Below are 27,114 nucleotides of genomic sequence, written 5' to 3'. Positions count from 1 at the left end.
TTATATATTCAAACTAATCATAGGAGTACTATTACATTCCAATTTTCTTGCATGTTATACAATATGCAATGTTACATATGTAGATATGTCTACGTGATACTTATCAATTTATCATTGTAATATCGTCTGAGGTAAAACCGTTACTGTTTTGTTTGTATAGTACCTTGGTAGTGGAAAGACCAGATATAGCGAATGGTATTACCAACAGAAAGAGCCATTATACAAAACGAAAGAAAGACAAAAAGAAAAAAAAAGAAATAACAATTAAGAGTCATCATTGGGTCATTCAATAAATTGTATTTGCAATACACAACTATTCAACATGATGCAATGTTTTGCAGTTTTCCTAGTCATACATATGAACCATGCAGTGAAAGTCAGAAAACGGATATATTAATATTAATAGTTTTATCCCTCTTCACATGACTAGGATTTTGCTTTGTATTTCTCTTCTTCAAATATGTTCGAGTTGTAGCAAATTACTGTGAGATTTTGCATGGACGGACGTACACATGTATTCGGCGACCCAAAATAAATTAATTACTTTGGGAAAGTTACTACACGTACAATGAAACCTGTTTTAAGAGACTACTTATTATAATAAGGAAGGGCAAAAAAATTGTCACTTAAGACAGATGGTCTTAAAATACCGTGAGTCATGTTCAATCAATACGAAATGTACTTCCGGTGGATCTAAAATTAATGGTCTTCTAACAAATGTCTTTGCTTAATACAGGTGGTCTCTTGAGCAGGTTTAACGGTTGTTGTACGTGGGTTGACAACGGAAGACAAGGCTATCTTTTTCATGAAATGTTGCGGTCCTCAGTCTACCAGTAAGTAAAACTAGTGGATGGGAAATCGGCAATTAATCGTACACATCATAAAATAATATTTCCAAACACGGCTCCTTTAAATGATGCTGGTCATGTTGGTAAATTATCGGAATGATGGTTTTGAAAATGGGGGTTTCTTTGAATGTTTGAAACAGACAAGGGCGATAAATGATGATAAAAGCTTCCACTGACCCGATGACTTTTTGTATTGTTAAACATCATATCAAATATAGTTGCTAGCAATATATAGCACATACACAAATATAAAATTGTAACCGATACGGATTACATACAAAGAATTATTTTATATACGAATAATATGTTAATTATAACAGCCGACTATTCCAATTCTATAGTTATGTCTTTTGGCAGGAGCTCTGAAATACCAATAACAATATGGAATTATATAGAAGATGAATAACATAAATCGAAAAACTTATGTAGTCAAAAAAGAATGAAATAATCATGGGATACATTTTACACGGACGATAACAGCAATGAATATAGTGAAAAGCAGCGGTCTCTTTTGAATTGTTTTACATTGTCATTTCAAGGCCTTTCATAGCTGACGATGCGGTATGGTATAGGCTTTGCTCATTGTTGAAGGCATATAGGTAACATATAATAGTTGTTAATTTCTGTGTTATTTTTGGTATCTTGTAGAGAGTTGTCTCATTTGCAATGGTACCACATCTTCTTTTTTTATAATTAACGCGGCTACTGAAAATGATATCACATCAATTTAAAAATCAGTTATATTAATGCTACTGGCATTTCGATGTAAATGCAAAATACAATGAAAAGAATTCTCCCCCCTCCTGCCCAAAAAAATAAGACAGTGAATGCGATGGCATCAAGGATAAAAGACACACAAAAAAATAGATCATGTAGTATACAGCAAAACTTAATAAAGATTTGAACTGCCCGACCCAAAAAACAGGGACGGGCAGTGCACTGGTGCTACAGAATAGTAAATTCCTATTCATAAATTAACTGTCGCGTTACTCATGTCAATAAAACTTCGTGAACCAATGCATTTAATGCTAATATAATACCACCTTTGATATATGTTGACTTATAAACTAATAGTTACATTAGATGCATATTTCATTAGAATACGTTTTTCTGATTGGTGAATTGAATTAAAAGTTGATAAAACTCGTGTTTTCATGATCCTAGCTTAAAAATGTAATTATAAGTACTGAATGCTTCTTTTTGTTACTTCATTGTGGTGTAAGTTTTGACAGAAGTACATTCTAAAAATGAGCGCACGGTCAACGCTTTTACGACCCTATGAAGCTACAAAAAGAAGCATTCAGTACTTATAATTACATTTTTAAGCTAGGATCATGAAAACACGAATTTTATCAACTTTTAATTCAATTCACCAATCAGAAAAACGTATTCTAATGAAATATGCATCTAATGTAACTATTAGTTTATAAGTCAACATATATCAAAGGTGGTATTATATTAGCTACATGCTCAAGCACAGAAGATAACTGTCCGTGTACATCTATGACAAAAATATGTTTATAGCGGTCAAATATATAATGATAGAAATCCTTAAAATGCTTAAAATATCACTATTGATATTAAAAAACTTTGGTTAAAATGCTTTAATTTCCTTGTTGATATTCATGTTCTAACACGTTAAACTAGATATTAGGCTAACACATTCTTGAATATCGTATCAAATAGTATGTACATGTACTCCAAACACATGTGCTAAATTATTGCTACATCAATATGGAAAACCAACAACGTGACAGTTGAAGTAACCTATTTATTTGTAAAGCAGTACGTTTTGTAGGTCTTAACATACCTTTACTGTCGGTTTCTTTACGAAAGGCAATGTTTGTGAATTAAGCATATTGGTTTCTATTGTATCCTTTGATTTTGTTGTATGTATATGAGATCATTATAGTCGCCTAATTTAAAATAATTCAGTGAAAGAACATCATCTTTAAAAGGGACGTGAAGTTGATAAATAATATTTGTGTTGTTCCTTTTTCTTTGATGTGTCATACGAGAGAATAAGATAACACTTAGGCGATTCTAGAAACAAAATGTGTTCCCAATGGATGTCGACTTTGTGTTTTAAACAATTCTGCCAAATACCTACGGAAGCCGATAAGGGCCATTCAAAAAAATTATTTTATGTCGTTATTACGACATAGCATGTCGTAATTTCGACATAACATGTCGTTATTACGACATCGCTATGTCGTAATTTCGATATAACATGTCGTTATAACGACATCGCTATGTCGTAATTTCGACATAAAATGTCGTTATTACGACATCGCTATGTTGTAATTTCGACATAACATGTCGTTTTAACGACATCGCTATGTCGTAATAACGACATCGCTATATATAAAAGAATATGTATTATGATTGGCAAGAGACTAAATGACAAAGAAATTAACAATTATACGTCATCATAATGTCCCCGATAATTATAAAAGCCCCCGCATGGTCAGCTATAAAAGAGGGAAGAAAGATACCAGAGGGAGAGTCCCCGAAATGCTGTGTGGCAGACAGTGTTATTATTCAATTATTAGCTCCCTTGGTAAAACTCCAAATTTCATATTTAATGTATTCTATTGTTAAATAATTTACATGAAGCTTAATAAGTATATATTTGTTAATTGCATAGCTTTTGCTATTTGAATTCATTGGTTAAAGATATTTATTTATATTGTAAAGATTAATATTTGCATCGTCTCAAAATCTTTGGTTACCTTCTTTGGATACCTTCAGTGAGAAACTTATATATGTTATAGACACCACTGTAGATTAACATGGTCCATAGTGCTAGGGCTGTTCAATGAGACAAAGTCGTTAAGATTATAAAGTTACCGGTCGTAGAACAGCTATGCAGTCACACATAATGGAAGAATGGAATGTGGAATTATTTGAGGACTGAAATTGTACAACCAGGTCAAGCCAAGCTTTCCATCTCCCTTCAAATAAGGGCAATCTACATGGCTTCTTGGTATAAGGGTGTATTGAAGTATTGATAGCTCTATTTCTACTTTCAGTCGTTGGGCACGCGCGATGTTCCTACAACCCCTAGGATTTAAAACAGAATCTTCGAAATTTCATCCGCAAAACAAAATAAAAATGTTAGAAAACACGAACCAATATTAAAACAGATTCAATATTTGTTTTGAATTATGTTTTTACAGCTCTTGATCATCTCCTAAGTACTATCTAGTATATTTGAGGATTACAAAAAGAAAGCTATGTGAAAAAACGGATGTCCCCATCCATCGTTACATTTATGAATAACTGTTTTAACTCTTATGTAAAGTGATCCTATTTCTTATTCTCTGATCTTCTCGGATTCTTGACAGGAACAACGACATGTGTCGGTTCTTTGTGGCGTTAAAGCCGTTTTTTTTTACCAAATTTCATTTGACTCGACTGTATATTATAGTAGAAAATGAATAAAAATAGTAAGACAATTATAATATCTAACAAAAGTACAAATATTTGCCTCATGTGAGTTCAAATATTGCTGATTCAATAAAATCTTCTCTACACAGTCGTTTTTCAAACGGTAGCCATTTTGTCCAAGTTGAAATTTCATTTTTCAAAGCAGTTAAGGCGTATTTTTTTTTATTATTGATCAAATCAAAAGTTAGATACACGAAGAGTAAACAAAGCCAAGATTCTTTCCTTATTAACTACATATTTGGGTCTTAAAGGAATAAAATGCTTCCATACATTACAAAACGGTAGCCAATTTTTCCAAATGTCTGAAAACGTCTAAAATCCTAAAGACGCTAATTTCCGACGTTAAATGTGCTAAAGTTTCAATTAAATGTTTATGATAATTAAAACAAATCGTGTTATGAAATTTGGAGAAAGATGTTAATGATTGCTGTTAAAAAAAAATTAGTGCATGTTGCTTAAGACTCCGCCCGTGGAAATAGGTTCGACACAGGTTAAATTTTGCAATTTTTATTAATTGTATAGCTTTTAACGATTTATTTAAAAGAATTTGGAAATGGGGGGAAAATCCCATTTTGTAAAATAAATTGAAATTTATGTTACGGAAGTACTCCGAAATAGATCATTTAAAGTCGTCACTTCAGTTAGGTGCAATCACCAATATCAAAACACTTAATACCAGTTCACGGAATGTTTTACTTCGCGATTTGTCCTGCTATTTCGTGATGAAAGTAATTCCTGTACTAGCGAAGCCGGAACTTTTCGTCAATATAACCTTGTGCATGAAATGGAGGTAATTGAAAGACAAATCCCAAACAGCAACGAAAACCGTGTCATCGAATTAAAAAAAAAACCGGGATTATATTTTTGTTTGCCGTTTTCGCGGACGACCCAGGAGTAGATTACTATATTTTAAAATGTATATATCTGAAGATGACTTGGGAAATAATTCTCAAGCCAAGGTTCAAGTAATTGAAAGGGTGTATTTCGACAACTTATGTGTCAGGGAAAATACAATTCTATTCAAATTTAACCAAGGGTAAAAATGTTCGATTTACTTGCAGAGTGTCAGATATATATATATTGTATTGGGGATGAATTAAGATATAGAAATTTTACAATGACAGATGATATGCAACTTGAAAGTTAAACATCCTTTTATAAAAAAAAATTATGAAAACCGTATACATGTACTTCCGTCCCATCTTTCCTTCCTACATTACTTGCGACAGTACTGCATTTTAAGTTGAAATAACTTAAAGGGTTAACATTATTATATCGATTTCCACAACTCGAGGTCATTTTTTGATAAAATGACATCACAAAACGAACAGAACCAGAATCAACCAACAATATAAAAAACCGAATAAAACTTGCAAAAATTAATCGAAGTCAAAGACCCTCTTTGACGTCCCATTTTTTAAGTGTAACGTGTTGTAGGAATATCGTGCCCAACGTTTGAAAGTAGCATTAGAGCAATTGATACTTAATTCACCCTTATTACAAGAGGCTATGTAGTATGCGCTAATTTTGAGGGATGTGGGATGCTTAGCTGGCAATTTAGGCTCACATATGCTCATGGTATGATATACCTATTCAGAAAGCAATTTAACAATTGTTAAAAGAGGGACGAAAGACACCAAAGGGACAGTCAAACTCGTAAATCTAAAACAAACTGACAACGCCATGGCTAAAAATGAAAAAGACAAACAGAAAAACAATAGTACAAATGACACAACATAGAAAACTAAAGAATAAACAACACGAACCCCACCAAAAACAGGGGTGATCTCAGGTGATGCGGAAGGGTAAGCAGATCCTGCTCCACATGCGGCACCCGTCGTATTGCTTATGTGATTACAAATCCGGTAAATAGTCTAATTCTAATTTATTAAACGCAATTGTTTTTCATAAAATATATAAGTTTCTCACTGAAGGTATTCAAAGAAGGTAACCAAAGATTTTGCGAGGATGCAAATATTAAACTTTACAATATAAATAAATATCTTTAACCAATGAATTCAAATAGCAAAAGCTATGCAATTAACAAATATATACTTATTAAGCTTCATGTAAATTATTTAACAATAAAATGCATTAAAAATGAAATTTGCAGTTTTACCAAGGGAGCTAATAATTGAATAATAACACTGACTGCAACACAGCATATCGGGGACTCTTCCTCTTGTATCTTTCCTCCCTCTTTTATAGCTGACTATGCGGGGGCTTTTCTAATTATTGGGGGCATTATGATGACGTATAGTTGTTAATATCTGTGTCATTTAGTCTCTTGGCAATCATAATACATATTCTTTTATATATATATAGCGATGTCGTTATTACGACATAGCGATGTCGTTATAACGACATAGCGATGTCGTTATTACGACATGATATGTCGAAATTACGACATAGCGATGTCGTTTTAACGACATGTTATGTCGAAATTACGACATAACGATGTCGTAATAACGACATGTTATGTCGAAATTACGACATGCTATGTCGTAATTACGACATAATTTATTTTTTTTGAATGGCCCTTATCGGCTTCCGTAAATACCAAAGATAGATTACAAACAACAAAAATGAAATGTCCCACCTTCTTTACTTATTATTGATATTATGTTGATAGTTCTAAATATAATTAAAAGCTTTATTACAATTGTCGAATAAACTTAACATTAACCAAGAAAACTAAACATTGACCAATGAAACATGAGAATGAGGTCAAGTTTAGATGAACCACACCAGGCACTGCCGGCAGACATGTACAGCAAACAACCATTCCATCCAACACATATACTATTAATTAACCTATAATTGCTTATTGTTTAAAAAATCCCAGACCAAAACACAAAATCTTAACACTGAGCAATGAACCGTGAAAATGGGATCAAGGTCAAATAAAATCTGTGCGACTGACATATAGATCATGAAATATTTCCATACACGAAATATAATTGACCTATTGTATATAGTATAAAAAAAGCTCTCAAAACGTAACTTTGACCACTAAACCATGCAAATGAGGTCAAGGTCAGATGACACTTGTCAGCTAGGCATATACACCTTACAATCATTCCATACACCAAATAAGTAGACCTATTGCATACACTATTAGAAAAACAGACCAAAACACAAAAACTAAACTATAACCACTGAACCATGAAAATGAGGTCAAGGTCTGATGACACCTACCAGTTGGACATGTACAACTTACAGTTCTTTCATACGCCGAATATACTACATCTATTGCTTATAGTATCTGAGATATGGACTTGATCAGAAAAAGTTAACCTTGGTCACTGGTCCACGAACTGAAGTCAAGGTCAAGTGAAAACTGTATGACAGGCATGAGGACCTTGCAAGGTACGCACACACCAAATATAGGTAATTCTATTAATTATAAAAAGAGAGAATTTGACATACAAAAATCTTAACTTTTTGTTCAAGAAGTCACTGAACCATGCAAATGAGGTCAAGTTTAGATGAACCATACCAGGCACTGCAGGCAGACATGTACAGCAAACAACCATTCCATCCAACACATATACTATTAATTAACCTATAATTGCTTATTGTTTAAAAAATCCCAGACCAAAACACAAAATCTTAACACTGAACAATGAACCGTGAAAATGGGATCAAGGTCAAATAAAATCTGTGCGACTGACATATAGATCATAAAATATTTCATACACGAAATATAATTGACCTATTGTATATAGTATTAAAAAAAAAGCTCTCAAAACGTAACTTTGACCACTAAACCATGCACATGAGGTCAAGGACATTGGACATATGACTGACGGAAACTTTAGAACAGGAGGCATCTATATACAAAGTATAAATCATCGAAGTCTTCCACCTTCTAAAATATAAAGCTTTTAAGAAGTTAGCTAATGGCCCGGTCACTATCTCTATGTCGAGGTTTCGGCGACAAAAGTCAAAGTCAAAACACAACTTTATAAAAAAAAATATTTCAACAAAATTTGATTTACATGTAGTAGTAGATCTGTTCTTTTGATAATCATTTTAATACTTTTTTAAAAAGCGTCGATCCATCTTTAAAAAATTATATTTTTCAGGGTAAAGAACAAACATGCCCCAAAAAAATTGGTAAAAATCTTCATTTAAGTGCAACAGTTCCAATAAGGAGGTGGCATGTTGGCTTATTTGTAGATCTTGTATAATTGTTGATTTAATTTTATTTAAAGAGTCTATTTTTCTAATACAGTTTTCAAGACCAAAGGGAAAAAAACAAAACAAACACTAAAAAGGGTAAAAGTAGTAATAAAAGAGCAATAACTTAAATATACGACAAGCAAATTGAAGACTTTGGTTCTTAGAAATAATATAAGTTGATTCTTCATTGTGTTGGTGATCATTTTTATAATTTTAAAAGTTTCTATCTATGATCTAAATTTTTGTATATTTGGCAGACATTAAGACAAAAACACAAACAAATGGTAAAATATGTCATTTTAGAGCAATTATAATGCTAATAAGTCGTCTGACAGCTTTTATGAAATTGATGTAAAAAATCAGTAATATTCAGTAATAGGTAGATACATGTATCTGCACCTCTCCAAATTTCTCCATGTATAGCGGTTTTCATAAAAATAAACAAAACTAACATTTTCCCCTTTATCCTACATGATGGTTATCCTACATGATGGTTGGCAAGAAGACCCATCTCACACAGAAAAGCTTATCTATAGATTACTATACCATATGCGTTTTGCCAATTGTTGTGACCTAAAAAGTTGTTTAAAACTTCCATGCTATTTGGTCTCTGGTGGAAATTTATCTCATTGGCAATATCATACCAGGCACTATACCTTATTATTATAATCTATCATAGTAAACTCATCATATATATCAGGTTTGAAATTTAGTATTTTTGCCATACGCGCGTTTCGTCTACATAAGTCTCATCAGTGACGCTCGAATAAAAAAAAGTTAAAAAAAGGCTTAATTAAGTACGAAGTTGAAGAGCATTGAGGGCTACATACTGACTGTAAAATAAACATATTAGCTTACCCCATTACAACTTCCGTCACAAACGAAGAATTGGCATGCAATGTTTAATCTATGTCTTTTACGTAAAGTGAACAACTTAAAAATCGGACTTTCCCCTGTGGTTCCTCTCATTTCAAAACCTTCTGTAACTTTGAAAGGGAAGCCTGTTCCACAGCTGAAAACAGTAATATTGCATAATTCATGTACTAACACCTACAAATAGGATTAAGAACAAAAAAATGTAATTTATAATATAATACAATGTCATTTTTGAATGAAAAACAGTCTTCTTGAAGAAATTTAGTAACGACTAGAACACACCCGCGATATCGCGGGCATATGTGAACTTGTGAACTGTTGTAAGATGATTTTTTGTATAAGATATTATGTATTGAGAATGACATAAAAGGTATCTTCCTTTTTCCAAAGTCCGATATTTGTTTCCTTTCTGTTAAATTCAATTATATTCGTTTTTCTGGCCTACGAACACAATTATTTTTCTCCTTTGCTATAATGCTTTAAAAAAAAATTGCACCGTTTCAAACATGAAATAAATGTAACTGCTTATATATAGACCATTATTAGTCTAAAAAATATGCTTCTATGACAATCTTTCAGTCCTTTTTTTTTAGAGCCTCATTAATATGCCAATGGTAGGATTTGAATAATGTATAAATGACTAATACCGACTAAGTCTAATTTGAGTGGTTGTCGATTTACATAAAGGTATCTCCTTTTTCCAAAGTCCGATATTTGTTTCCTTTCCGTTAAATTCAATTATATTTGTGTTTCTGGCCTACGACCACAATTATTTTTCTCCTTTGCAACAATACTTCTTTTGGTAAAAGTCAAATAAAATAAAAAAATTGCACCGTTTCAAGCATGAAATAAATGTAACTGCTTATATATAGACCATTATTAGTCTAAAAAATATGCTTCTATGACAATCCATAGTGCTTTTTTAGAGCCTTATTAACATGCCAATGGTAGGATTTGAATCATGTATAAATGACTAATACCGACTAAGGCTAATTTTAAGGGTTGTTGATCGTCGGGGTCCTGATCCCGAAATCCCTGGCTTAAAACCATGAAATCTCGAGATGCAGAATTTAAAATAAATTCATATCCCGAAATCGAAAAATATATTCCCGGATCCCGTAAAGATCAATCCCCAAATCCCGAGCTTTAAAACACCCGATCCCGACGCCCCGAAAAAGGTCCTGCCTCCCTTTAATCTCTACCTTACTTTCATTTTTGCCAAATCACTATTTTCCCTTTTAACAATAAATTATATATAGAAATTCCCTGACAGAATACAGAGAGTCTCTATATACTAAAGTAGTATAATCGTAGATTACATGTAGATAAACGCGAAAAATAGTTGTCCTCTCTAAGGGATATAATAGTTGTGATTTTTGCTATCTAAACACTATGCTATGGAGAACGCTCTACGATTGGTTGTACTTGTGTCACATGTTTTACTTATTTTAATATAAATGCAACTGGTATGACCCCTTTGTAGATAAACGCGAAAAATATTTGTCCTCTCTAAGGGATATAATAGTTGTGAGTTTTGCTATCTAAACACTATGATATGGAGAACGCTCTACGATTGGTTGTACTTGTGTCACATGTTTTACTTATTTTAATATAAATGCAACTGGTATAACCCCTTGAATAGTAAACATCTAATTTTTTTTTTTATAGAAGACAGAATACAGAGATTCTCTATATATTAAAGAAGTATAAATGTAGTTTACATGTAGATAAACGCGAAAAATAATTGTTTTAAGGAGGTATCATAGTTGTGGTTCTTGCGATCTAAACACCATGATATTGAAAACGCTCTGATTGGCTTATCTATTTTTCTTTTTTGTTATCTATCATACGATTGGTTGTATTTGTGCCTGTTTCAAACAGGAAGTCTTATCTATGACTAAAAAGCAGTCTGATGACGGAATCATTTCCGGACTCCTTTTTGTCCCAAAATAACTTAATCTGAATAATCATAAGAATGGATGACAAATGCGACTATGCATGTTACATATAGGACACAGAGGCATGATGATTGATTTATAATTGTGGAAGGAAGAGAAGCGACACCCAAAATGAGGTCTTCTCGTTAAATAGTATAGAATATGTAATAGATTAATCATTTGCTATAGCACAGTGTATGACGACAACAACTTTACTTAAATTTTTAAAGAAGTAATTGTTTATGACCGTTCTCATAGTTAACGCCAATTGATGCCGTCGGAGATTAAAATACAATATTGTCATCTCCATTGTAACGAAACTGACTGAAAACTACGTCAAATCATACATACGTCGTCTGCACGTGCGCGTACGTTTTTATAGCGCCAATTGTGAATTGATGCCATTGAAATGGTGACGTGATCCAATCAAAATGAACGTTATTACTAACAATGTTGCATTATAAAAGATTATAGTAATACAATGAAAATATCCGTTTACTTACCCATTTATTAAAACAGGTACGACTTTCCTTTTGTTATTATCGAATATTTCACAACTGGAGACGGTAAAAGCTGTTTCGTTTCCGGCAGCTGAAAACAGATAAGATTAAGATATAAGTATACATGTGGTATGATTGCCAATGGGACAACTGTCCACAAGAGACTAAAATGACACAGACATTAAATGTACATATAATGTTTTTATCCTGAAATTTACACCCAACACTCGAAACCTAATTTGTCAAATGTAAATCATTGTCTCTAATGTTTCAAAGAAATCGATAGTTTAAACGCGGACCGCGAAGAAGACACCCAACATGAACTGGTTCACAAAAGAAAAATCCCCATAACCCGGTGCTCAACAGTGAAGCGGGGTAACAGGAGAACATGTACAAACAGAGCAAATATATCAGCCACTATGTTCCGTCAGTTACTTTGTTCCGGCGGAACTTTTCAACTAGTTATTTCGTTCCAATGGAACTTTAAAACTAGTTGGTTTACTCCGAGTGCAGTCGAAAAGTTCCGAAAAAAAAGTAGCTAGTTAAAAAGTCTCGGAACAATGTAGCTAGTTGAATAGTTCTGGCAGAACAGAACAACTAGTTAATTCGGTCAGAATGTTGCCTTCATGACGGATTAAGTTCTAATCTATTGTTATACATTAATCTGAAATTGATATTTTTAAAAGTACCCACACGAGGAGGAACTTTTGTTCTAGTTTGTTAGTTCAAGTTTTGACTAATTTGCCAAAGAGGAACTTTGTGACTAGTTGATAAGTTCCTTTTGACTTTTGTAATCAGTATCTTGGTTCCCCTTTGAAAGGTTCAAATATATAATATGTTGCGCTTTTACTTTGCATCAATTCTCCAAATGAAACTTTGTGACTGGTTAATAAGTACCGTTGGAACTTTTGGGCTTGTTTGATAAATTCGGTTTTGACTAATTTGTCAAAATGGAACTTTCTAACTAGTTGATAAGTTCCGTTGGATTTTTTCAACTAGTCACTTTGTTCCGATGGAACTTTTAAACCAGAGAAAGAACAAAGTAACTACTAAGTAGTTAATAAGTTCCTCCGGAATTTTTCGGCTAGTTATTTCGTTCCAATGGAACATTAAAACTAGTTGGTTTACTCCGAGTGCAGTCGAAAAGTTCCGAAAAAAAAAGTAGCTAGTTAAAAAGTCTCGGAACAATGTAGCTAGTTGAATAGTTCTGGCAGAACAGAACAACTAGTTAATTCGGTCAGAATGTTGCCTTCATAACGGATCAAGTTCTAATCTATTGTTATACATTAATCTGAAATTGATATTTTTAAAAGTACCCACATGAGGAGGAACTTTTGTTCTAGTTTGTTAGTTCCAGTTTTGACTAATTTGCCAAAGAGGAACTTTGTGACTAGTTGATAAGTTCCTTTTGACTTTTGTAATCAGCATCTTGGTTCCCCTTTGAAAGGTTCAAATATAATGTGTCGCGCTTTTACTTTGCATCAATTCTCCAAATGAAACTTTGTGGCTGGTTGATAAGTTCCGTTGGAACTTTTGGGCTAGTTTGATAAATCCGGTTTTGACTAATTTGTCAAAGTGGAACTTTCTAACTAGTTGATAAGTTCCGTTGGAACTTTTCAACTAGTCACTTTGTTCCGGTGGAACTTTTAAACCAGAGGAAGAACAAAGTAGCTGGTTAATAAGTTCCTCCGGAATTTTTCGGCTAGTTAGTTCCTTTCGCCCGGAACTTTCCAACGTCGTAACAAAAGAGCATTTACACAAACATGTATTTGTATACCTGTTGTTTATACAATTATAGATGTATGTAGTACACCATGCTTTATCTATGTGTAAGGGAACGACCATTTAACATCATGATCCAAAAAGGTCATCCACAATTGTCAATCATTTTCAAAAAGTGTACAAAACATACATTCTTGGGTATCTTGTTTCCAAGGCTGGTACATTTGTAACCATGGAAACAAAAAGGTTTAAAATAATTTTCCAATTTATATCATTTTATTCATTAAAAATTGAATTAAAAGTCAACCAAAAACTTATTAAAACTTACATTACCTTTAATTTTGTTAATTGCAGGAGATATTCAACTAAATGACAAATAATAGGTCTGTTGCTATGGAAATGGGGCTTTCAATATTGCAATTTTTAAACAAAAAAATCTGCAAATTTAGAAAAAACAAGTTTTAAACAATTAGAGAATTAAAATGGCATTATACAGACTAAAATTTAGGTTTAACTTAAATCTGGCATAGAGAATGGTTACCGTGGAAACATATGGATTATATCTGGAGATCTGCAATAAGGTCTAACATATTATTTTTTGGACGCCAATCAACATCAACACTATTTGCTTGTTGCAAAAAATGTGTAGGGTAAATAAATGCATGTGATGTTGTAGTCCACACAATATCTTTTTAATTAGTTGCTTTTCGTTTTTGATGTCCCCGCCGTGGGGAACAAGGGTTTAAGTGTTACAGTTGGTCAAATTTTCTTTTTTCACACTTTTACTTAAGTTTTCCTCATCCAAATTTTGTTAAACTTATACACAATGCTACGAACGCAAAAAAATGAAAATGACTTATGCTATGTATTAAGAACGCAGACTGCATAAACACTTTTAACAAAACTAGTAATGTGCGATAGGACATGGTACATCTTTAAACTTTCACATTGGAATGCTATAAAAAAAACCCACAACTGAACATATTAAAAGTCCAATGAGTCTCGTTACATATAGGTATAGAGACTTTAAAACATGAATACAATTAAATTCTTAATGCCACAACAAACCTTACACTCAATAAAAACAAAAGTGACATCTAAAGGGTCATATATGCCTTCAACAATAGTTAACTTTACTTTAAAGTGGTCTCTTGGTTATTTATAAACAGAGAAAGAGAAACACAAAGCCTCATTTTGAATAACTATTCCGAACTTGGCCTATAGATAAAGAAATTTCCTACAACGGATAATTTGTGGTTCATAGCATTACCATGAGCAATCCACAATACTAAAGTATTACATTCTTACGAGTCATAAAGGCTTTAAAAATAACACGAGCACCAGATTTAGCAGAACTTAGACGTCTTCCATTATACTTCCGAACTTCAACTTTATATGATGCCTCTGATTTTGGACCACTTGGCTGTGTCTGTAGAACAGGGGTAATTACTCTGTAAATATTCAACAAAACTTATAATAATTTCACTCGTCAAAATAAAACCTCGTTATATCAATGGTTAAACAATTGTACCAGTCTGTCACAGCAGATTTTAAAAGTTTCACCGTTCGGAAGTCCGAAAGTCACCTTTTGTCATTCAAAATATATGCAATTATAGCCTCAGGCCGTATGGTGGCCTATTATAGATATTAACGTCTGTCACTTTGATCTCTGTTGGAGCGTTGTCTAGTTGGTAATCATACCACATCTTCCTTTTTTTATTATTATTCATAATTACTATTAACGTCGGAACATTAACTACCAACAAAATCAGCAGATCTGGGACACCGCAAATTTGTCTTGTTATGCAAGACCGATTGTACAATTGAGAAAGAAGTGTACAGAACAGAATCGTCAGATCGTTAAATGCTTTACCATGCGTAAATATATGATCTTGTCTTTGTAGAGTTATTCTTACACTGAAGCTTTGTTTACAAATGGAGGTATTGGTTTTTTAATGCATGTACTCTCAAGATTGTAGTTCTATATTTCTGTGACTTCTAGTGCCAAAGAATACAATAATACGCGTGATCAGTAATTATATTATGATATTTCGATTGTACATTTGAACAAGACGTATTAGTGAATGCAAGAGTTATGTTGAACCAATATATCCCATCGAACTAGAAATAAAGGATACTACAGAGTCAGTTATTATAATTTTCGTGAATGATGAGGGTCGATTGAAAACAAAACTTTATGACAACAGAGATGATTTCAGCTTCCCGATTGTGAACTTCCCATTTCTAAGTTGCAACATTCCAGCACTGCCTGCATACGGAGTATATATCTCCCAATTGATACGATATTCCTGGGCTTGTATTTTCCTATTATCATTTCTTTGTTAAAGGATTGCTGCTCAAGTAAAATATTATACCAAGAGTTCCAATGGTGAAGTTAAAACCATCCTTTCGTAAATATTACGGACGCCATAACGAGTTGGTTGACCGTTATGGAATAACCTTTCACAGATGATATCGGATATGTTCCTTATGTCGTAACTACAATACCCTTCCCTTTTCACAAATGTGACCTACCGAGTTAGAATATTTATCGGATGTGTAATACATTAGCAACACGACGGATGACACATGTGGAGCAGGATCTGCTTACCCTTCCGGAACACCTGAAATCACCCCCAGTTTTTTACGGGGTTCGTGTTTGCTTAGTCTTTAGTTTTCTAGGTCTTGTCTTCTACATACTATTATTTGTCTGTTCGTCTTTTTATTTTTAGCCATGGCGTTGTCAGTTTAGTTTTTTAAAATCTATGAGTGTGAGTGCCCCTGTCGTATCTTTCGTCCCTCTTTTTTTTAATTAATTGAAAAACATTTAATAGCTTGATGTTCATCTTTTCAAATGGAGGCGGAATATACTAGGAGGACATTCAGAACAACTCATACGCCGAAGAGAAACTGAGAACGCCAGAGCAAAAAATAAACGAAATATCACAAAGTATAAATGTACAGGTGTATTATCTATTTTATTTTTTTGAAATTGTACTACTTTCCAGGATATTCCTAAACCCCTTGTTGGTACGTCTTACACAAAGTCTTATTCGGAATATTTTGGCTTTCTGCTCAAGCCAGTGCCAGGGGCCGTCACAAAATTGCAGTGAGGTTAGAGATTTTTTACTCAGTGTTGAAGCCTCACTTTGACTTTAAGATTAAGAACAGTTGTAAACGCGATTGTCCGTTGCTCTTGTGTTATTTTTGCTGTGCATGCCTACTGTTTCTCGATTCTTGTTTGTGCCTGTAAAAAACGTTTAAACCTGCTGCATGATTACGCACCTGTTATCAATCAGGAGTCTGTTGTACACGTAACAGTGATTGTCGTTTGTTGCTGTTGTTCATAATTATGCGTGTTTCATTTCTGTTTATTTTAACATAAATTAAACTTCTGGTTTTCTTGATTGAAGTGTATTGCACTAGCAGTCATTTTGGTGTCATTTATAGCTTTCTGTTCCATGTGAGTCAAGCCTGCGCATTGAAGTCCGTACTTTGACTCTTTTTTACTTTCTACTTTTGACACATTGTGACTTGGATGTAGAGTTGTCTTATTGGTATGCATACCACATTTTCTTTCTATGTTCTGAATTGAGTTCATAAATTGATAACACATTTACTTTGTTTTCTTTCTTTTACAAATAGAAAAATGGAGACTGAAACACAGCAAAACCCGGAGTTAAAAGCTGATTTCAAACTTACGGTTGGGACTTGGTGGTTATTTGTGCCTTACTGTTTGTAGTAATTAAATATGAACAGTGGACAGCAAAGGTGTTGTCTTTTGTAGTGTCAATACCCTTAATCGTTCGTCTCACTACTACTCTGCCTGAGAAGTAATCTTCTGAGGTTTTCTGAAATTAAATTTGTTCCAAGGTATTAAGGTAGAGCATAAGAGTATAAAATGTATAGCTTTACCAGAGATACCGTAAGTTTGTTTTCAAAAATATGGTCGACCATAAACAAGAAGTAAAGGATTGTGGAAATGGAAACGATTTAATGAGAGAATGTCAAGCTCTTTAGATTGTTGAAAACCAAATAATACCTGTAGGTGACCTATTCTCGATCAAGTACTTTCTTATGCCTTAAAATGATCTCATTCTTACTGTGTATGCAGTGACCTTAACCATGATACGTCTAAATAAAATTTCAACAATCGGAAAACGCAAGTTTGATAGCAAAATTCGAAATTATGTAAAATGTCAATTTGTTACATGTAACTTTGTAATTTCAAAATTCTCAATTCTCTTACCGTAAAATTACATGGATTGCTAACGTTACTGGTACTGTTTGCATTCCCTAATCCTACTGTGAGAGTGAAGTTATCATACTTATCATCCACAGGCGTGAAGAAACATTCTTTATTGGTCTGATCCGCGAAAACAACTTCTACTGCAATTCCTATGTAATTCAGTATGACTTGATTTTCGTTCAAGGAACTACATTCATATTTTACTATAAAAAAAAGTATGTTTCAACAACATGTTTCAAAATTGAGTTTTGTTGAAAATTCACTGGAGTATCTATGCTTGGGTTTCTTTTGTTATTCTTTTTTTAAGTAATAATATTAAACAGTGTTTAGATAGATGATGTGTGTTCCATTCTCAGTTTTATGTCCTGATAATTTTTTACACAAGGCCAGAATTCAGAGTTGTTCTTTCCGTTTTTTATTTTGCAAAGTACTTAATATATTTATTTTATATAATAGACCGTCGCTGTACATTATTGTTTTTGGTCTCGGTTAAGGCTCCTGTTCATTGGAAAAGATCATTACATTTTCCAAATTGTCACAGAGATGAGGAGAACCTGAATTATACCCGCTGGCTACCGATTCAAAAGACAAGAATAATATTTATCGGCATTCATATTCATAATTTATGCAAACAGTGTATTTTTTAATATTGAATAATGAATATTATATAAAGCTAAAATGAAAGAATAATTGTTTCAGGCCATTGACCAGGTCTCTCATAGTTCTTTTAAGATTGACACATTCATTCTAAATTTTATATTGTGTACTTGATATTATATTGTGTTTATACTTGTTTGTATGCGGTGAGACTTTAATAAACTATTGAATCTGAATCTATTATAGTATTAATGCATGGGTGTTTTTATAATGGCCCGGTCTGTAATAATGGTCAAGGAAGTCTGTAATAATGGTCAAGGAAGTCTGTAATGGCCCAAGGCAACACCGAGGGCTATTACAGACATCCGAGGACATATAATAGGGCCATTATATAAACACCTATTTTAATACATCAGTTAACCAACTGAACAAAAGTGTATGTTGTGCTGATAACTTGAAGTTGCTGTGTTGCTACCAAATTAAATAAAATACAAAAAGTCTTGTAATAATTATATATTATTTTCGAAACATAATTAAATATAATAAAACATTAACAATATTAAATTTTAACATTTAATGAATGGCTGTTATAAGACATGTCTTAGGATGGTCTTAGGACACGTCTTAGTCCTAAGTCGGGTTAACGAAAGTCTCCTAAAATAAGATACGTCCTAAATTTGGTCCTAAAGTTAGGATATACAATTAGGTGTCTTAGGATAGTCCTAAAGGTTGCATCGTCCTAAAACGTTATAAAAACAACAAATATGGCATTAATTCAATACTAAAAATATACTAATCCAATATTAAACTATCATTAAATAAAATTAATAAAAAAAAAATATATTGTTTAATGTTTGTTAAAGATTTAATTGTATTATAATAAATTGTTTCGTGATGACTTTTTTTAAGTCTAAACAATACTATCAGCATAAGCAACACTGATATTTTAAATAATTCAACTATGGAAAAAAGTTTCCTTCTTATTTTTATCCAATTCTGATTCGATACATGTAATGAAATCGAGTGGACCTACGGTCAAAACTAGTTTAATATGTACTAAAATTGCAGCACGAATATCACAGGGTTTTGTGACCATTTACTTTTGTTTTCGTATTTAATTCATTTATATCTTTTATCATATTTAATAAAGTATTAATTAGTATTCTGTAAAAACTTTAACTTAAATTTTGCGTGAATTGTTTTCTATATAAGAGTCATTCTCCCTCTCTTTACATATAGGTTCTAAAATACAATTCAATCTATGTCATACAAATCTCTACATATACTTTCCATTAAATAAATGTGTTAGGATGGTCCTAGGACCATCGTAGTTAGGACTGTCCTAAGACAGCTTTGTTTTACATCCTAAGACATGTCTCAGACACGTCCTAAGACCATCCTAAATAATGTCCTAAGACCCATCTTAGGACATATCCTAGGATACTTTCATTGACACGGCCCCTGGTCTTTTTCAAACAAGCTAGTAATTAAGACCTTCCTTCCCTAAAAGATTTTTAAAAAGTGAATTTAACAATATTTCATTTATTCATCATATTTTTTTTTAATAAATATTTACATATCGCATATATTTGCATTTGAAAAAATATTAAATATATCGATCTAACTATTTTTTTTATACCTCCTTCAATGGCGACGTGATGGAATTCTTGGTTTACTTCAAAGGCGGTATTATTAGTCCGACAAGAATAACCGGCCGTGTCGTCGAAGTTGGTACGATATATTATCAGGCTGCGTTTAGATACTGTTCCACCGGAATATTTAGTGACATCAGCTGTTAGATTGACACGTGTAATGTTTCCGTCTACTGATTTAAACCATTCCACATCTAACGGTCTGGGTAAACTAACATTTGTATAGCACTCAAGTTTAACATTATCACCAATCACAAGATTATGATGAATTACTGGCTGATCTGAAAATACAAGACTTTAGTCATTATAAATTCACGCATGCAACCTCTCGCTGTACTAGACTCGCATATTGCTATAAACTTGTCCCAATCTCATGAAGAAAAAAAATAGTGTTGTTCCCGCAAAAAGCGCAAACAAATTTGAAAGTACTTTGTGTGTATAACTCGTATTACACAAACTGCTTGATAAAGCAATAAGGTATTGATAATTCACTTGGAAACCCATCATATACCCCACGACATTTTAAAGTGGAAATACCAATCATATTAATTAAGTCTGTTCTGTTTTACTTTGGAATTTCAACCCACGAACTGGATTATTTTTCACTCCACTGAATTCACAAATTACACAAGTGTCCATACAAACAACTTTGTATTACTGAGACTACCAAATGCCACACAAACCTATTTCCAAATTACGAACATCTATCTTCTCAGCATACTTATATCCAGCCTTGTGAGTTGCTTGTGAAACTTCCTAAAAAACATTTAGCTTTGAGAAACGAATGGATACTAGAAAATCCAAAAGATCTGATGTCTTTCATCGTGAAATAAATAGTATACCAAACATCTGAACTCTTTATATACAATACCCTTCATACTGTTAATATAAAAAAGAAGATGTGGCATGATTGCCAATGAGACAACTATCCACAAAAGACCAAAATGACACAAACATTAACAATTATAGGTCACCGTATGGCCTTCAACAATGAGCAAAGCCTATACCACATATAGTCAGCTATAAAAGGCCCCGATAAGACAATGTAAAACAATTCAAGCGAGAAAACTAACGGCCTTATTTATGTAAAAAAAATGAACGAAAAACTAATATGTAACACATAAACAAACGACAACCACTGAATTACAGGCTCCTGACTTGGGACAGGCACATACATAAATAATGTGGCGGGGTTAAACATGTTAGATACAATGTATTTGTATTACGCATTTATAAATTGAACATGAAATAAATCATACAAAATTTACAATTAATATAAAAATAAGGTATAATCGCCAATGAGACAATCAAATCATATATAATGTAGAAGTTAACATCTATAGGTTACCGAATCGCCTTCAACTCATACAGCATATTTTGCTATAAAAGGCATCGAAATAAGAATCGACTAAATGACGTCTGTCTGATATCCTGATTTAAGTTTAGAAATTGAAAAGAGGATCGATTGAGAACTAAATTTTACTATCGGAGACATGATAGATGAATACAAATTTCCTATTGTACACTCTACATTTCTTTGTTGCTATATTTCAGCAGCGGTAGTATATTAAGTTTTATATGTAACAGTTGATACCAATTTCTCGAGGTTCTGTTTCGTAACATTATTTTCTGGATGGAGGGTTAATGCTTATCCGGAAGCTTTTGAAACTCGCGTACTTAACGCGTAAGTTTACCTTCGAAACATCATAATGGTTGGCCATTATAGAATATCTGTATCACAGATGACCAGAAATATGTTATAGTTGTTGTAACCGTAATGCCCCTTTGTTCATTATTATTAAATCAATGACATCAATGATTGAAACCTGTCATCGAATGTGTTCTTGCTGTTATCAACATGATGTGTATCGAATGTGGTCTTGCTGTAATCAACATGATGTGTACCGAATGTGTTCTTGCTGTAACTAACATGATGTGTACCGAATGTGTTCTTGCTGTAATTAACATGATGTGTACCGAATGTGTTCTTGCTGTAATCAACATGATGTGTACCGCATGTGTTCTTGCTGTAATTAACATGATGTGTACCGAATGTGTTCTTGCTGTAATCAACATGATGTGTACCGAATGTGTTCTTGCTGTAATCAACATGATGTGTACCGAATGTGTTCTTGCTGTAATCAACATGATGTGTACCGAATGTGTTCTTGCTGTAATCAACATGATGTGTATCGAATGTGTTCTTGTTGTAATCAACATGCTGTGTACCGAATGTGTTCTTGTTGTAATTAACATGATGTGTACCGAATGTGGACCCAGATTGAATCTTTAAGCTTGCCCTCCTAGAGCACCGGAGATTAACCCTGAGTGTTGATGGAGCTATGTTTTTAAGTCTTTACTTGTATATCTATGGTCAGAGTGTTTTGTAGGTTGGTGTTGGTCTGTTTGACATTTTTCCTTGTTGATCATGATTTTGTTGGTCTTCCTCTACGTATGATTTATAATAGTCCTATTGGTGTTTTGTGTGTCTTTAAAACATAGAAAATAATGCCTCGTACTGCTCTCATTCCTTATTCTCACTTCAAAGCTTTAAGCGCCAATACAATTTGTACAGTGTATCATATAATTGTCAGTTTTCTTTGTATGTTACAGTAACCTGCCATCTGATGTCAAGATGACAGAAATATTACGGATACTTAGTTTAGTAAATTTTTGAACAATATGTGTATTTAATGAATTCAAGTTGATTACGATGATCTAGATAAAGATAAATATCGTGATTTTAGTGAAAAATTAATATTGTTTGGGAGCCCAAAGTTTGACCTACTTCCTCTTTCAGACATGGGCATTATATATGCATATAGTAATAAGTAATTATATACATAAGTTAATCTCTAAAAAAAGTTTGTCCTTCGGATCATTAACATTAAAAGTAGTTACCGACAGATATATCATTTGTAAATGTTACTGATAGAATGTTTTTTTACATACCGACAAAACTTATGAAATATAATACACCGGAAGTACATGTAGTTACTGAATATTATACCAACCAAGGTTACAAAAATCTCCACCATATCCCTCGTGACACTCACAACGAAAGGTTTGACCGTCTGGTCTACACGTGCCACCATTTTGACAATGTGAACTAGTGCAAGGGTTGGCTGAAATAGAAGAAAAAAAACATATATGTAAGTCAATGAAATTAACACGTTCAATATTTTTTTTAACTAGATGTCGTCAAAACTCAAGTATACACGAAATGTTGATACTTATTATCCGAGTTCGTGCATTGTTAATTGTTTATTTTAGATAGATATAGGAAGATGTGGTGTGAGTGATGTCACTTGTATGTTATAAATCAAATATGAGAATTTGATTCAAACCGGTGAACATAAATTTGACACCTAATGCCCTTTTAAACTAATTTATACTTTTAAAAACTTTGTTCTCTTAAATGAGTTTGTATTTGCCAGTTCATATACTGAAGAACGCACATGCAACCATGCAGTCTCAATAGGATATGTATTTTTAGATCATTTACTTACAATTAAAACATATGCAAGATCAGTTAAAATCAGTGATATTTTGGCCACTAGCATCACTGAAGAGACATGTATTGTCGAAATTCGCATCTGGTGCAAAAAAATAGGTACCGTTATTGTTATTACTACCACTGGGTCGATGCCTCTGCTGGTGGACTGTTAGTCCCCGAGGTTATCACCAGCTCAGTAGTCAGTACTCCGGTTCTGGCATGAACATACGGATTTTGTGTTACAAAATGTAAGAAATTATTAAAAATTAAGGAATGTATCTCCCTCATGCAAAGCTTTCAAATTGATTCCTTTCACGGATTTGGTTATACTTTTTGGAACTTTTGGATTATAGCTCTTCATCTTTCATTTAAGCTTTGGATTTCAAATATTTTAGCCACGAGTATCACTGAAGAGACATGTATTGTCGAAATGCGCATCTGGTGCAGAACAATTGGTACCGTTTATATTGTTATTATTGCTCTTTCAGATTGATATTTTGTTACTTTGAAAAGGTACATTTTTCATTTATAAATTAAAATATATGTAATATTGCTATTATAATCACATTTTATACATGATTACATGCATTTATTTAATATCGTGTAATTATTTACCATCGTCTGCACCATGGGCTGACGTCAGATCTACCAACACACACAATAACACACTTATCTGTAGCACCTGTAAAACACAAATATTTTGTTACGAATTATTTAAGTGAAACCAAGGAGCCTATATGCAGATATGTTGCTCACCGACATCTACAACAATGGCCACAATTTATTAAAAAAAATATTAATTTAAAAGTAATTAGACAATTTCGGTCTTGATAACGTATTTGTAGATCTTATCCTGCTGTTTATTTTTTACTTTTAAAGGTTCTATTTATCTAGTACAAGTCTAAGGCACAGATAGGCAAACAAAGCAACAACACAAATTGTAAATACTATCATAAACTCTAAGGAGAAACAGTATGTCATATATGTATACATGTACATACACAATGTGTTTTTATATTACAAGTAGCTGGGATTTTTTTTTCTAGTTGTAGGTCATACATTTGTATTAATTCTGACTATACATTTGTACTTATATTATTAATGTTTATAATATATCTCTGTACCATGGATTTTGGTTTATATGAATATACGAAATATGTTTTTTTCTGCATACTAGCTTTTGGTTATAAAATAGCTTCTGTCCAAATTTGGTAGAAATCCAGGATATGCAAATTAAAAGACAGTAACTCCAATAACCAGACGACTGAAGGAATCGACCTTTTTGGCTTAATGGTAGATTTTGTGTGGATTATCATTCAAATTGCTAATTTTAAATTTTATTTATCTGGTTTAGCTATCACGATAATAGACAAATATTCCAGAATTGGGGAAAATAGTCATTTAAGGGCAGTAAGTGTCGACTAACGATTTCGGCAATCGGACTTATGTACGTATGTGCACTGCTTGTCGTGTTGATCATTTTTATCATTGAACATATTATAATTTTCAAGAAAATATGCCAAAAATATCAAAGCCACATTTTATATTCCAATTAAGGTTCATCATAACAAATGGACAAATATGGCCGTATTTTTACCTCAAAAACTACTCTGTGTACAGACTTACCTGTGCTATTTGAAAAGTTTTAATGCCTAGCATCCACTAGATATATAACAGTTAAATGCATTTTGTGTTTAAGAAAGAGAAAATCTTTCTTGGTTTTTGCTGGGCATTTTTTTTCCTTTCTTCAGAAGGTGCAAAAATAAACAAACACCTGCATTACTTTGATACTGTCCACTCACTGACTCAGATAAACTCTTTAACTCACCTATAGTTGTGAAGATACCTGGTGTCCATGTCAATTAAGGACAATGAAAACAATACAAACCGGTTTTTTACCTGAGGGAGCATCTCATAGTTGTTCCACAACTTAGTCAATTTTCACACCTTTTGCATGAAGGAAAAAAAATGCCCATCAAAATCCAAAAGAGATTTTATCTTTCTGAAACACAAAATGGATTTAACTTTTTTATATCTTGTGGATGCTAGGCATTAAAACTGTTCATACTTTACAGGTAAGTCTGTACTCAGAGTAATTTTTGGCATGTAAATACAGCCATATTTGTCCGTTTGTTATGATGAACCTTAATTATAACATAATGATTCCGCACGTTAGCGCATTCAAATTGCATGAAATTTAAACCTATTTATTCTTAATAATGAATTACAATGTGAAAACAAAGCCACGCTGATATACCATAAAGTATCACCAAACCTATTGAAATGTCTGAACGATGTAACATACCAAAATTATGAAAATAAAGTTGTGAGCCATGTCCTTGTCGTTTACGTTGTGTACTCGAATCAATCGTTCGGTGTGTTTGAGTAAGTTCATGTAATAGTTATAAATAGAATACATTGGTATGATGACGACAGAATTGCTGACCAAATATTGAAATGTCGTGGCTTCAAGTAATACCCTTGTTATTATGGGGCGCCGAATGGGGTTCTTGTGGTTTTGTACTCGAAATTCAATTTTGTACAGACAAAAGTGAATTTGTTCAACAAAAACAGCTCAGTTTAACAAAATTGTAGCAAACTACCAACTTAAAATTTTGTCATACAAAATTATCTTTCAGTGGACAAAAGTCACTTTTGTCATGACAAAATTCATTTTTGTTACACTGACTTGACTTTTGTTACCTAATTTGAAAATTGGGCGACAAAAGTCAATTTTGTATGCAAATAAGTTTAGTTTGGATTCTGTCAACTAATTTGCATACAAAATTGACTTTTGTGAAACCAAATTGACTTTTGTGAAATAAAATTGAATTTGTCGTCACAAAATCAACAATTTTGTCTCACAAAATTGACTTTTGTGAGACAAAATTGACTTTTGTGAGACAAAATTGACTTTTGTAAATAAAATTGACAATATTAAACTTTTGTGTTATAATTTCCATTTCAAGTAACAAAAGTCAATTTTTGTATGCAAATAAGCTTATATTTGCATACCTTTTTTGTCTACAAAAATGAATTTTGTCATCACAAAATTGAAGTTCTCATAAAACAAGTCTGTATCACATAATTTTCAAGACAAAATGATTTTGTCATGACAGAATTGAATTTTGTACAAAACCACATGAGTCCCACTTTTCACCCCGTAGTTATGCTATATTAGTTTTAAAGAAAATTAATTAATTGCTATTTTATGCTTTTCCTTCACATGAAATTTTTAGATTTATTCACAATTTCATTAGATTCGGATATTGTAAACTATTACAAAAAAAAGATGTGGTACTACTATGATTGCCAACGAGACAACTCTCCACAAATGACACACCTATAGGTCACCATATACGTACGGCCTTTCACAATGAGCAAATCTCATACCATAAAGTCAGCTATAAAAGGCCTCGAAATGACAATGTACATGTACAACAATTCAAACGAGAAAACTGACAGCCTAATTTATGTACAAATTAACAAAAAACAAATATGTAACATAAAAAAACAAACGACAACCACTGAATTATAGGCTCCTGTGAGATTCTTACCCTACACCTAGCCTGGGACAGTGGTGTAACAGTATAACATGAGTA

The 27,114-nt window shown here is 32.7% G+C and overlaps 1 protein-coding gene across 2 annotated transcripts; it reads right to left on the bottom strand.

Moving 5' to 3' along the window:
- Positions 1-1,003: 1,003 nt before the first annotated feature.
- LOC134683802 (uncharacterized) lies at positions 1,004-25,901 on the bottom strand. Of its 2 annotated transcripts, none has more exons than XM_063543107.1 (10): positions 25,770-25,823; positions 24,128-24,194; positions 23,031-23,141; positions 20,004-20,297; positions 17,768-17,970; positions 17,221-17,369; positions 14,827-14,969; positions 11,800-11,887; positions 9,342-9,495; positions 1,004-1,210 (listed from the first exon to the last, which is right to left on the bottom strand). In XM_063543107.1, the coding sequence occupies exons 1-10, from the start codon at positions 25,770-25,772 to the stop codon at positions 1,190-1,192; spliced, it is 1,233 nt and encodes a 410-aa protein (XP_063399177.1). In that variant the 5' UTR covers positions 25,773-25,823; the 3' UTR covers positions 1,004-1,189. The 2 variants fall into 2 exon arrangements, with proteins under 2 accessions (XP_063399177.1, XP_063399176.1); XM_063543106.1 differs by having other exon boundaries at positions 1,005-1,210; positions 25,818-25,901.
- Between the last annotated feature and the right edge of the window lie 1,213 nt (positions 25,902-27,114).

Source organism: Mytilus trossulus, chromosome 9 (assembly GCF_036588685.1).
Source record: "Mytilus trossulus isolate FHL-02 chromosome 9, PNRI_Mtr1.1.1.hap1, whole genome shotgun sequence".
In the NCBI taxonomy this organism is placed as follows: domain Eukaryota; kingdom Metazoa; phylum Mollusca; class Bivalvia; order Mytilida; family Mytilidae; genus Mytilus; species Mytilus trossulus.
Note: the sequence above shows the minus strand (reverse complement) of the source record. Positions and strands in the feature narration are given on the sequence as shown.

What these genes read in the sequence shown, in the direction of transcription:
- LOC134683802 (XM_063543106.1), bottom strand. Translation starts at nt 25,847, where the DNA reads ATGGCTCACAACTTTATTTTCATAATTTTG. An exon ending in TCACGTCGCCATTGAAGGAG is followed by an intron (nt 17,971 to 20,003) that starts GTATAAAAAAAA and finishes TTTTTTTTATAG; the next exon opens with TAAAATATGAATGTAGTTCC. An exon ending in ATAACCACCAAGTCCCAACC is followed by an intron (nt 14,970 to 17,220) that starts GTAAGTTTGAAA and finishes GAATATTTACAG; the next exon opens with AGTAATTACCCCTGTTCTAC.